The following is a 12,240-nucleotide window of genomic DNA, read 5'->3' as shown; positions in this document are numbered from 1 at the left end:
ACAGAGGTTCCAGTGGCGGCTAAGGTGCTACTGCTGCCTTGGCATCACCAGGAAAGGTGGGGCTAAGGAGCAGACAGTTGCTGCCTGCTGTTCTCACTCAGAGGGCTTGGGGTACACTGGGCCTGGATTGCCCAGCCACATTAGTACTCCAGAAGAGTGGGCAGCTTGAGCAGCAAGGGCAAGGCCAGGTCTCTACCGCAGCTCAGGAATGAACTGAGACCAGCTGGTGTTATCAGGGCCCAGCGGGTCTTCCTCCAGGCCGGGGAAGCTGATGTCCAGCAGGATCTTGCTGAGGCTATCATTCATTGTGTCCAGAACTAGACCTTCTGTCAGTGAGCGATTGGCTGAAAGGTTGGGAACCTGTGGCTCAGGGGAGCCTGGCTTGGGGGTTGCCATATCTGATGGGGCACAGCTGCTGAAGGGGTCAGAGGCGAGGTCAAAGGCCTCCGAATTGAGGAACTCTCGGGGTGAGTCAAAGAGGGGAACACTTTTCAGTGGGGTGGTGCTGAGATCCATCAGCCCCAGGGAGTCAGGCAGGGGGCCAAAGGCACCCTGGGGGGTTCGTACTGGGCTGAAATCTAGCCCTCCCTCTTTGGCTGGGGATGTGAGCCTCCAGGATTCAGGGGTCATGGGGAGGACAGATTTGCTCGGGGTGGAGGAGATGGGCAGTGTCTCTTTAATGGGTGTCTTAAAAGGTCCTCCTTCCTCCTGGGAATAACCTAGCTGGGAGGTGGGCTCCGAGGCCTCTGCTAGGAAAGGGAGCTCTGTGGCTCGGCGGGAAGTGCTGGGGCCCTCTGAGAAGAGTGGCTCGGGCTCGTCCACACAGGGAGGCAGTAAATGCTGTTTTCTTCGGGACCGGCTCCTCTCCCTTCTCTCCCTCCGTTTAATCACAAGCATTTCAGAGACACACCGGGCTGGGGACTTGAGCCCACTGTAGGACTTCTTGGGCCTTGGAGTGGGAGAGTGGGATGAATCTTCCCAGGAGTGAGGCGATTCCTCTTTGAAAGATGGGGAGGGCCACTCTTCCAAGGGAGGGCTCTCTACTTTGATGTGTCTCGTTAAGTATGGCGTTTCCTCCCCAGCCTGGATTTCCTCCTCCTTGATGGACTGAACTGGAAGCAAAGGGGACAGCTCTTCTCCAGGCAGGAGTTTCTCCTCTTTCACTGGTCCCACAGTGGGAAGAGGGGCTATCCCTTCATCAGCTAGCAGTACCTGAAAGGGAAGCAGAGATAGGTGAAAGGGAGCCCTTGAGGCCTGGTGATCAGGCAAAACACTGTCACCAGGCAAAACACAAAACCATGACTATAATTACTTATACACTGGTACTAATCTTCTTTTTTGTCTTTTTAAATTTTTAAAAACTATTGTATATGAGAATTTAATATAGGATGAAGGTGGTAATTCAATTCCAGGGGTAAAAATATGGAGTATTTAATATGATGCTGGCACAATCAGTACCCATCTGAGAGAAATAAGATCGGATGCCTATCTTATACCGTATATGAAGACTTAAAACATAAAAATTAAAACCATACAAATCCTGCAAGAGAATCTAGGAGACTACATGTACAATCTGAGGGTGGGGGTGACCTTCTTAACCAAGACTGGAAACCCAGAGCTGTAAAAGAGAAGAGAGACATATTTGACTAAATAAAAATTTTTACTGTGGCAAGAGATACCATAAACAAAGTTAAGAAACAAACGATAAAAGTAGAAAGATATCCTCAGCATAAAAAGGCAAAAAGCTAATCTCTATAATATACAAAATTCTCACAAATTAATAACAAAACCCTGTAAAAAAAATGGACAATGTCTATAAATAAGCAATTCATATAGGACAATTCCAAGAAGCCAAACATTTGAGAAGATGCCCAAACTTATTGGTAAACAAAGAAAAGATACAATTAAATAAGGAGATATCATTTATACCTATCAAACTGGAAAATATTAAAAAGACTGATAATACCCATTGCTGGAAAAGATACAGGTCTTGTCATATATTGCTGGTGGAAATCTGAATTATCACAGCTTTTTAAAGAAAGCAATCTAGCAATATTTAATAAAATTTAAAATATCTTGTTACTCAGCAATCTCATGTCTGGGACTCTATCCCATAGTAATAAAAGCACTGGTAAGAAAGACATTTATTGCAATGTTGTTCATAGGGCAAAAAACTAGACACAAAACGTGCCCATAAAAGTGGAATGGTTGCAAATTTATGTTATAGCCACGCCATGGAATATTATGTGGCCATTAAAAAGCAATGAATTAGAGCTATGCCAAGGGACTTGGAAGAATTTGCACAAGGTATTGTTGAGTTAGAAAAAGTCAGACGCAGAAAAATTCGTATAATATGATCCCATTTTTAATGTCCTATGTGTTGGATATACATACATAAAATGGCTAGGGCTATATATGTATGTCTATTATATTAAGAGCATGGATAAAATATGGAAGAAAGCATCCTAAATTGTGGACATGGGTTTTCTTGGGGGGCAGGGGTAATGTGGGTGAAGGTGGGGGAAGGGGAGGTGGAATGGAGCCAAAAAGAGGAAAAGAAAAAAAAAAGACTGCTCTGAAACAAAACAGTATACATACTAAAATCACAATTACACATTAATGCATTTATGTAAAATTATATATAGTATGTATAATTTTATGTATAATATTTTTTAAAATAATTTTTTAAATTAAAAAAAAGAAGGAAAAAACCAAGCAAACCCAAATCTCTCCAAACTCCACAGTCCATGCTGTTTCCATCTCAGTGAAGTGGTGGGTTGGGGAGGGCTTTCCTCTACATTGGTTACCTGTCAGCCCCTGCTTACAAAACCTCTACAGAGTAACGTCCAGACTTGGTGGCTTATCACAATATGGTCTTAACTTCCCCTCACCTTCCCTTGAAGCTAGACCAGTTATGCTCCACCAGGGTGGGGGGTGGGGTGGGGTGGGATATCCTCCCCCAGGGTACATTTGGCAATGTCAGGTGGCATTTTAACTGTCACACCTAGGGGGTGCTACTGGCATCTAGTGGAGATAAGGGAAGCTGCTGAACATCCTATGGTACACAGGACAGTGCCCCTCCCCCTCCACAAAGACTTTTCCAGCCCAAAATGTCAATAGTACTGAGGCTGAGAAACCTTGAGCTAGACTGACCCATTCGTTCTACTAGGTACAAACGGGCCTTCCTTGCCTCCATGGCATTACCTAACAGAATGCTCTTTCCACGCCTATTTGCTTACGCAAACCTACTTCTTTTTAAGACCTACTTCCCTTGTGAATTCTTCTTAAAGGTTCCAGCCCATCCACCAGAATCATCCTTGTCTGAATTCTTATAGACTCATCAGGTATTTATGGGCCTTCTGCCACCACTTACATTGTAATCCGAATTCCTTTTTAGCTCTTATAATGCTATTAGGAGTCCCCAGGTGTTGCAAATAGTTAAGTGCTGGACTATTAACCGAAAGTTTGGTGGTTCAAACACACCTGGAGGCACCTCAGAATTCAGGCCTGGTGATCCGCTTCCAAAAGGTAACAGCCTTGAAGACCCTATGGAGCAATTCTACTCTGCACGTATGGGGTCGCCATGAGTTGGAATTGATTTGATGGCAATTAACAACATAATGCTATTAAATGTTCTTATGTATTTATGAAGGAGCCCTGGTGGCGCAATGGTTAAGCGCTCAGCTGCCAACTGAAAGGTCAGCAGTTTGAACCTACCAGCTGCTCTGTGGGAGAAAGATGTGGCAGTCAGCTTCCATAAAGATTATAGCCTTGGAAACCCTATGGGGCAGTTCCACTCTGTCCTATAGGGTTGCTATGTGTTGGAATTGACTCGACAGCAGTGGGTTTGGTTTGGTTTTGGGTGTATTTATGCCTTGTCTACCCAACTAGATTTATAAGCTTCTTAAGGAACACTTAGCAGAGTGCTTTGTAAGTAGTAGGTACAACACTTTCAATTGATGGGTGTCACTCCTCAGAGAAAAACAGAAAACACTCACCTTGGGGGCAATGCGGACTCGTTTGCTATGGCGGGAAAGCTCTGAGCTCATGAGTGAAGCTGCCAGGGGCAGTGGTACCTTCACTGAGGGCTGCAACACCAGTGACTGGTTCACTGGGAACTGGATGGGCACCAGGTATGAGCTGACCCGTGGTAGCAGGGGCTTCATCTTCCGGCCTAGGAAGAAATCGGAGAGATCAGGAGCAGGGAGTATATACCCCTTCTCAAACCCAGGAGCTTTGTTCTCCATTTCTGGGCTCAGATCCCTTTGAGCTGGGAACAGAATCCCGGAGTCTGATTCTCTAAAGATATGCCCCCAGAACAAGGACTAGGCCTGAGGCCCACTCTCCCATACTAACGTGCGCCCAGTGGGAGTTCAGTTTTGATGGTCATGTTCCGGCGGAGCTCAGGATTGGGTCGTTTCTGCTGCTGCTTGTGGTAGATAGGGAAAGAAAGAAACCTGGGTTAATAAGGTAGGGGGAGACAGCAGGAGAACCCCACCAGCTGCTCTGGTACTGTGCACTGAGCTAACCAACAGGCCAGAAAGAAAAAGCTGACCTGAGGGGATGGATGTAGGTGAGCACTGTCTCCAAAGCCTTGGTTAGTGGGAAAAGGTAGACAGCATATGGACATATGATGGCAGGACTGTCCTACCACCTCATCCATGTGTCTTCACCACCCTCAGGAGATGCTAAAGCATGTAGCTGTATGAGTGGTCAAGAAAAGCCAGGTAGAAAAGTGAGAGGAAGATTGCAGCCTGCAAGACCTATGCCATGCACTTATCACTGCTGTCTCGCACCAAGCCTGTGGCATGTTCTCCTGCCATGCTGTGCTCTGCTCAGCACACTTGGATGATGCCTGTGGGAGGGGAAGGAGAAGTGGGCATGAGCCCTACTTCTGGCGAGATGGCGTGATGGTCACAAATGTGCCCAGCAGCCTCATTTTCCTCCCTCCCAGAAGCCTCAGGGTGCTCTGTGTTTAAGGCAGCAGTCACATGGCCCTAGGCTCCCTACCCCTGCTTAACATATGACCCCTGTCTGCTAAAGCCATGCTGAGCAGTGAAAGGAAAAAAAGTCCAAGCCCCGAGCCAGAGGGAGAGAATCTTACTGATTCCAAGTGCTCGGGCGATTGTGGAGACCCTGGGTCCAGTGGCTGGTGGTGGCCAAGCATTGTGGGAGAGAAATGAGATGGAAGTTACCACTGATGTGGTCAATCTGATCAGACTGGGAAGAACATAGCCGTCATTGAAGCTGAAGGGTACCCTGGACAACTGTCCCTCCCAAGAGAATACATATAGGTACTGTCAGCCTTATGGGCACTCTGAGATCCCAAAACGATAGCTTCTTTCTGAAAAGATATTTTGGTGGCTCAGCTTCTGGTCTCTATCTAAAGGTGTTTTTTTTTTTTTTCTTTAAAGCAGTTTCCCAGACTTTCCTCTGCAAGAATCACCTGAGATGCTTAACAATACAAATCCCTGGGCCTATCCCAAACAAACTGAACCAGGACCTCCAAGGGAAGGGCCTGGGAAGGTGTATTTTAACAAGCGTCCAGGCAATTCTTAGTCACAGGGAAGTGAGGGTAATGCTGCCCTGGGAAGTCTCCCTCTATTTTGTATCAGAACAGTCCTCTTCATGCCCTGGTCTAGCACAGTGTATCATTTGGTATTTGTCATCTGCACTTAGTTCAGCAAGTTTTACGCCAATCACTGATCGGCTGGCTGGTTTCTGACTCTTCTCTGATCAGATATCCTTTTGAGATGGATACTACAACCTCCAACTCTGGCCCTGTTTAGACAAAACCAGGACACTCACCTTAAACACCTGGTCCAATGTCAAGTAGCGATTGGCACTGGGGTGAATGGTCCAAAAGGAGACCTTGCCATTGGCAGACGTCTCACGAACAAACATGTCATGGAGAGAAAGGTTGTGGCGGATGGAATTCTGAAAGAAGATAAAGACCAGTGATCAGCTACCTTAGCTTCAGAAACAGCACCTTTGAAACCAATTGGGCAAATCAGCCTCAGGCCTCTTCCACTATACCCAGGACAAGCTTTGTCAGGTATCCGTGTAGCCTTGCCCATTGGTAACTCCCTCCCTTACACTTCACACTGCAGAGCCGTCAACTTTGCCATAAACCCATCTACCTCTACAAGGATCAAAAACTGGTGCCATTCTTTAGGTTGTGATCAAGAAGAGACCTGGAGAGCTGTCAGGGGCTGCGAAAAAGCAGTTAAGACTGTGAAGCAATAATCAATAGCAAGACAGGTGTGTAAGAAAAATTAAGAAACCAGGAAATTAAGTTGAGATAACAGTGTGAAGTTAAGAGTTCTATTATGGGGGGGGAAAGCCTTGGCTTGGAATTGAGAACCTATCAGAAGACCTAACTTGTTGTCTTAGTTATCTAGTGCTGCTACAACAGAAATACCACAAGTGGGTGGCTTTAACAAACAAATTTATTTTCTCACAGTTTAGGAGACTAGAAGTCTGAATTCAGAGTGCAGGCTCTAGGGGAAGGCTTTCTGTTAGCTCAGACGGAAGATCCTTGTCTCTTCAGCTTTTGCTTCCTGGTTCCTTGGAGATCTCCATGTGTCTTGGTATCTGTCTTACCCCATCTCTGCTTGCTTCTCTCTTGCTTGTTTAATCTCTTTTATATCTCAAAAGAGATTGACTTAATATACACCCTACACTAATCCTGTCTCATTAACCTAACAAAGACAACCCATTCCCAAATGGGTTATAACCACAGGTGTAGAGGCTACGATTTATAGCACATATTTTTTGGGGATACAATTCAATCCATAACCCTTGTGCTTCTGACATTGACCAACTGTGTGAGTTATGATGATTCCCAGGCATCTGTGTTTCCGTGAATAAAATGAAGAGAACAATCCTGCCCACTAGAATGATATGTAACGCTGTGGGAGATGAATCTTCGGTCCTAAGGCACACAGGCAATGGTTTTTGTTTTGTTGTTTTTTTCATTAAGATTTTGTCATAACAGCTACTAAGCCACTCTAGCTGCCAATACTTATGACTGTTTTGATGCAGCATAAAAGTGGGCTTGGTGCTACATTGAAGAGTCTCTCTAACCTTAGATAATGACAGATGAAGTGGCTGCAGAGCTCTTATTGATGATTTTGCCTAGATTCAGTAGGATCAAGTCACAATCCAAAAGATACATCTGTTTATAGGTCTAGTACCCTTTGCATTGAGCTGCTTCCCCAGAACACCAACATAAACTGCTGTGCAATACCAGAGACAAACTGTAGGGCCAAAGTCACCTCAACTTTGGTTGTTAAGGGGCATATTACCTTCCAGCCTGGTTTGGCAATGTGCTTAAAGTAGGGGAAGTGGTCCTCGATCCAAGTATAGATGTCCTTCAAGGTCATGCGCTTCCTCTCAGTGCTGTTGATAGCGAATTGTATCATGGCCATGTAAGAGTAGGGTGGCCGTTCAGACACAGAGTCCCGCCAGGATGTTGGTCCTCCTGGGGGCTCCTCAACCTGAGGGTTATGAGAAGCCAAAGGGAAGGAGAAAAGGGAATGACATGGAAGAGTTTGCAAGAAACGCCCTCCTCTCCCCGCCCATAAACATCTCCTAGAGAAACTTTTTATCCCATAGAATTGTACTAGAAACATACTTATCTGAGACTACTATTCCATAGAATAAAATTTTAGGGTTAAGAAGGATCTAGGGATGATCTAGTCCAGTCCCTAGTCAATGTTTGAATCACTTCTCTGTCACCATTTTGTCGAAGATACCCAAAACCAAATTCATTGCCATCGAGTCGATTCCAACTCACGGCGATGCTACAGGACAGAGTAGCACTGCCCCAAAGATTTCCAAGGCTGTAATCTTTATGGAAGCAGACTGTCACATCTTTCTCCCACACAGTGGCTGGTGGGTTCAAACCACTGACCTTTTGGTTAGCGGCCTAGTGCTTAACCACTGTGCCACCAGAGCTCGTTTGTTGAAGATACTGCCCAGTAATAAGCTGAGGTCCAGTTCCTTCTAGTTGAATCCTCTCAGGAGAGTCTGGTTATATACTGATCCTCAAAGCATTGGCTTTATAGTAAAACCATACCCATTTTTTTAGATCTGGGGGTCTTAGTCCCACTCCTACTCCTGATATGATGTGAGTAAATCCACCTCATTTCAATGTCTGTATGAGGGAAACATTCCCAAAAGCACACATTTGGCTAAGTGCTGATTACTCCCATTTTTCTAAATTGAGACGTAACTTTATAAAGTACACAAATCTTAAGTGTACAGCTCAGTTAAGTTTTATATTATACATTCATGTAAATTTTCACGTTTATAGGTTGTTAAATGAATGATTAAAGGGTACATACACCAGGATCTAGATGTGTGACATCAGCAATTGTGAAAAACAACTAAGAACATACGTTTGGGTCAAATCAATTTTGATTGCTGGGATGTATTTAAAACACATCTAATTCACTTTATTTGCTATTAATATTATATCTTCTTAATACAATTATCTTGTTAGAGATGTTGTATTTCTTTCATACTTTTGGTGCCTCTCTAATGTACCAGTTGCTTCCCAAACTAAGACTTCATCATTTCCTGAATACCTACTAAGGGCAGAGTACTATACTCAGTGCTGATGGAAATACAGAGTGAGCCAGCCAGAGGAATCTGCTCTCAAGGAATTTTCACAGATGGAAGAAAAAGATCTCAGGGAGAAAAGTAGCTCAAAACTTACAGAGAATAGCACCAAGTGGAGTACAAATACTTGAACTTGGACATCCTGCTCCAGCCCGCCACTTGATCTAGTTCCCTTCTTAGAAAGTCCCTGCAAGGGCTCTGACTTCCCTACTGAGCGCCCTAGAGCGGTGCACCTTAACCTGACTCTGTTCCAGGTGACAATTCTCCTTTTCCTCCATTTCTTGCTTGATGCTGCAGGAGCCCAGTCCATCAGAACTCATCTTTCCAAGCCACTGGATATTGGTCAAGCTGTTGTCGAGAGTGCAGCCTGCTGCCTCACCACCAGCTAGAGAGAAAGCAAACCAAGACTCCACTTAGCTGCCTGACCAGATGCCTGGCAGGCCCATCAAAATCTGTGGTTAGGGATCACCCCTCCAAGACCTCTACCCTTAGGGACAGGGAGCACATGTTGAATCTAATGGGCCCTAAGTTACTCTGCCCCATTAGGGATTTCAGGAGAAATTCAAACTGCAATTCAATCTGAGCTGCACTGCACCTTAGAGATCAGGCAAGGCAACATTACAGAAGAGTTATTTGAGTATTTGCACAAGGAAAGTCACTTTTTCTCCTTCTGCTTCAGTTTTCTCCTTTGTTAAGATTTCTACTTCCATACAGGATCAGTGGAAAGGAGAAATAGAAATAATAAATTCTTTTCCAATATAAAGAAGGCAATAGAAATGCTAAATTATAATCACAACCCTTTCAACAGTGCCCAAAGGATGTGGGTCAAGCTTCTGGATGAGGACAAGACTTGGTTTAGGCTGCACGCCTATCTGTTGTAAGCATCAATATGACTGACTGCAGACCTTGCCACCAGAAAGGAAGGACTGGGCTCCTCACCCCTTTGCCTTAGATCACATACCACAGCTCTCCCATTGCTGCCCGGGAAGGGCTCCAGGATGTCTAGGAAGATTCACATCCCTAGCTGTAGGCTTTGGTCCCAGGGTCTCGGTTGTCACTTCTGTCCTCCTGGCATCACAGCTGGCTTGGGCTAGAGGCTGGGGTCCTGAAGGGCGAGTGGGGGCTCCCCCACAGCTGATGAGGATGAACTTGTTGGGCCCACTGCTGCCACTCTCTTTTCCTTTGGCGGTCAGTGCTGTGATGATGCTCTGGATATTGGCATTGTTGGGGATGGCCACCACTTGGGTGTTGGGCATGGTGGGGTGGTTAATAACCTTGATTCCAGCTGGAAACTTGCAAGAGCTAAACTCTGCCACTTCCTTGGAGGCCTGTGCTTGACCAGGCTCCTGTTGGGCAGTGGGCCTTTTAGGTTCTTCCTCTGATGTTTCACGTGGGGCATTTTGAACAGGAAGGGGCAGCCTCCGTCTTTTGAGAATCAGTGGCCGGCGGGGGCTGGTTTTCATTATGAATCTGTGCTTTCACTCTCCATTGAGAATCACAAGCATGGACCCTGGAAAGTATAAGGAGCAGCAGGATGTCAGAGATTTGTTAGGCTGAGAAGGAGTTTCTTTTAGAGAGGTGTTCCTCTTCATATGGCCAGAAGTATGAGCTGAAAGGCCCAGGTGAATGCTCCCTGGGCCTTTGTAGAGACTTACCTCCGATACTAAGAAGATGAAATCCACTGGCAAAAGAAAGCTAAAACTGAAGCAAACAGAAGCAATTCAAAGGGGTACAGTGGAACTGGATTGGATTTGGGTCAAGACAGCTGAAGACTTCCTGCTAGAAGCTTAAGAATGCTTGGCTACAGAAGCAAGTGGGACAGCTACAAAATGTAGACATTATCATTGCCTACGATAATATACATTACTTGCTATGACTGGAGGGACAGAAATGGAAGATGCTGGAATAGGAAGACATATGGTAATATATAGTCCTGACAAGACTCTGATCCCATAATCCATTCTAGGACAGAGCCTTTAGTTTTATGTAATCCTACTTTGTAAAAAGTAGGATCAGTGCCCACAGAATCAGGGGAGAGAGGCATATTGTACTATTGCCATATCACTGGAGATATCATCTCCTAGTTCACAAGGCCTCAGATAAAAGGCTTGCAGGCAAGCCTTGCTCTAGTTAAGGCCCATGGTAAAGTTGCGCCGATTGTGCACTGCACAACTCCAGGGGTCCCATTCATTTCACAGGCTATATTAACATTATTCTTACATTAATAAAAAGTATATTTTTCTTTCAGTTTACAAAATACTTATATAGTGACAATATTAGTACTTGCATGTACTTATCTCTATTTTAGCTTTCTAAGCATGTTACTGTATTAATTTTTCTTCCAGAACAAAGACAATAACCCCTATCTCCTGATTCCTAGAATGCGCTGTCACCAATATGCTAAGGTGGCTTTGTGATGCCAAGCAGAGTAGTAGTTTTTTTCTTGGAAAAAAAAAAGTTGTGCTTTGTTAATTTTTAATAGCTATGTGAAATACTCTACCATTTTATGTAAAATTCTATAATTCTATTTAGAGCTACTTTGAGAGACAGGGAAATTGGCTGTCTTATTTTTAGGATGTCTGCTATCTCCCTAAAAATGATTGACACATTTGTATGACATTTTCCATCTGCTTAGAATTCACAGGCCCTCCCCACTCTGCCTCCTCCCCTTCCTATATATCTAGGTTTCCTTTACCTTCAAATCTCAGTTTTACTTCCACCTCATATCTCTCCTGGCCTCCCTCCCTCCCTCCTTCCATCAGCCAGTAGACATTATCCTCCCCCACTCCAAAATATGTTCTTCCTGGTCTAAGTCTTAATTTTCAATTCTACTTCCTGACCAACCTCTTCTTATTATTGCCAACAACACCTTCTAGCTGGTGACCTCCAGAGTAACCCTATCCTGATCAGGAAAACCTTGCTAGATTCTCAAAAACCGGAAGGGCCCTGCAGAAGGTTAGGGTGGAGGCAGTGTTGCCTGGTGCTGACAGCGCCTGAGAGCAGGGGAGTGTGTGCGGGTTGATCTTTCACTTACTGGAGAATAAGCTCAGTCTTCAGTCCTGCCACGATCCACGCTTGGTAGGCCACCCCAGCCCTCCCGATGCAGGGTACAGAGGTCACACTTCCAAGAAAAGCCAAGTGGTGCTTAGAGAAATAAGTGAGAAGGCCGAGGCCAGGAGGTTGGATGCAGAAAAAATTTGCATCCTCACTCAGACCTCCTTCCCGGTGTGGCCCCAAACCTCCACTCCTGTCCCGCGCCCCATTGCTAGACTCCCTGACCTCCTCGCTCGGAGGACTTGGGGAAGCGGCGCCAGAGACCTTTCTCCCTGCCGCTGCCCAGGCCAGCCCTCAGCCTCCATTCCTCTGCCCCCGCTCACCTCCCGACTGCAGCCGCCGCTGCTGCTGGGGTAAGGCTCCTAGGGCGGTCTCCGGGCTCCTCCAATCTGGGGGCTGAGCCAGGGTCCTGGACAGGGACTCGCGCCAGGCCGGCGGGTCCCCGGCGGTGCGGGAGGGGTGGGGAATCCCGGGGGATCCCGGGAGGGGAGGGGGTCCCGGGCCGGGAGCCGGGGGTGGGGTCCGTCACCGGAGCTTTCAGTTTGTTCCGCTGTTTGAAAT

At 45.8% G+C, this 12,240-nt stretch overlaps 1 protein-coding gene across 5 annotated transcripts; it reads right to left on the bottom strand.

Moving 5' to 3' along the window:
• Positions 1 to 12,239, bottom strand: FOXM1 (forkhead box M1). Of its 5 annotated transcripts, XM_004381185.1 has the most exons (9): positions 12,003 to 12,239; positions 9,587 to 10,135; positions 8,859 to 9,010; positions 7,308 to 7,499; positions 5,809 to 5,937; positions 5,105 to 5,149; positions 4,357 to 4,426; positions 3,999 to 4,174; positions 1 to 1,212 (listed from the first exon to the last, which is right to left on the bottom strand). In XM_004381185.1, exons 2-9 carry the CDS (start codon positions 10,086 to 10,088, stop codon positions 193 to 195), a joined length of 2,286 nt encoding a protein of 761 aa, XP_004381242.1. In that variant the 5' UTR covers positions 10,089 to 10,135; positions 12,003 to 12,239; the 3' UTR covers positions 1 to 192. The 5 variants fall into 5 exon arrangements, with proteins under 5 accessions (XP_004381242.1, XP_004381243.1, XP_012412380.1 ...); XM_004381186.1 differs by lacking the exon at positions 5,105 to 5,149; XM_012556926.1 differs by lacking the exon at positions 5,105 to 5,149 and having other exon boundaries at positions 4,357 to 4,429; positions 9,590 to 10,135.
• Between the last annotated feature and the right edge of the window lies 1 nt (position 12,240).

This window comes from Trichechus manatus, unplaced genomic scaffold (genome assembly GCF_000243295.1).
Source record: "Trichechus manatus latirostris isolate Lorelei unplaced genomic scaffold, TriManLat1.0 scaffold00081, whole genome shotgun sequence".
Taxonomy (NCBI): domain Eukaryota; kingdom Metazoa; phylum Chordata; class Mammalia; order Sirenia; family Trichechidae; genus Trichechus; species Trichechus manatus.
This window is presented reverse-complemented; position numbering and strand designations above follow the sequence as displayed.

Coding starts and splice junctions, on each gene's coding strand:
- FOXM1 (XM_023735656.1), bottom strand. CDS start 10,088: ATGAAAACCAGCCCCCGCCGGCCACTGATTCTCAAAAGACGGAGGCTG. Junction 5,150..5,808: donor CATTGGACCAGGTGTTTAAG/GTGAGTGTCCTG, acceptor GGCCACCACCAG/CCACTGGACCCAGGGTCTCC. Junction 4,175..4,356: donor TGAACTCCCACTGGGCGCAC/GTTAGTATGGGA, acceptor ATTTCTTCCTAG/GCCGGAAGATGAAGCCCCTG.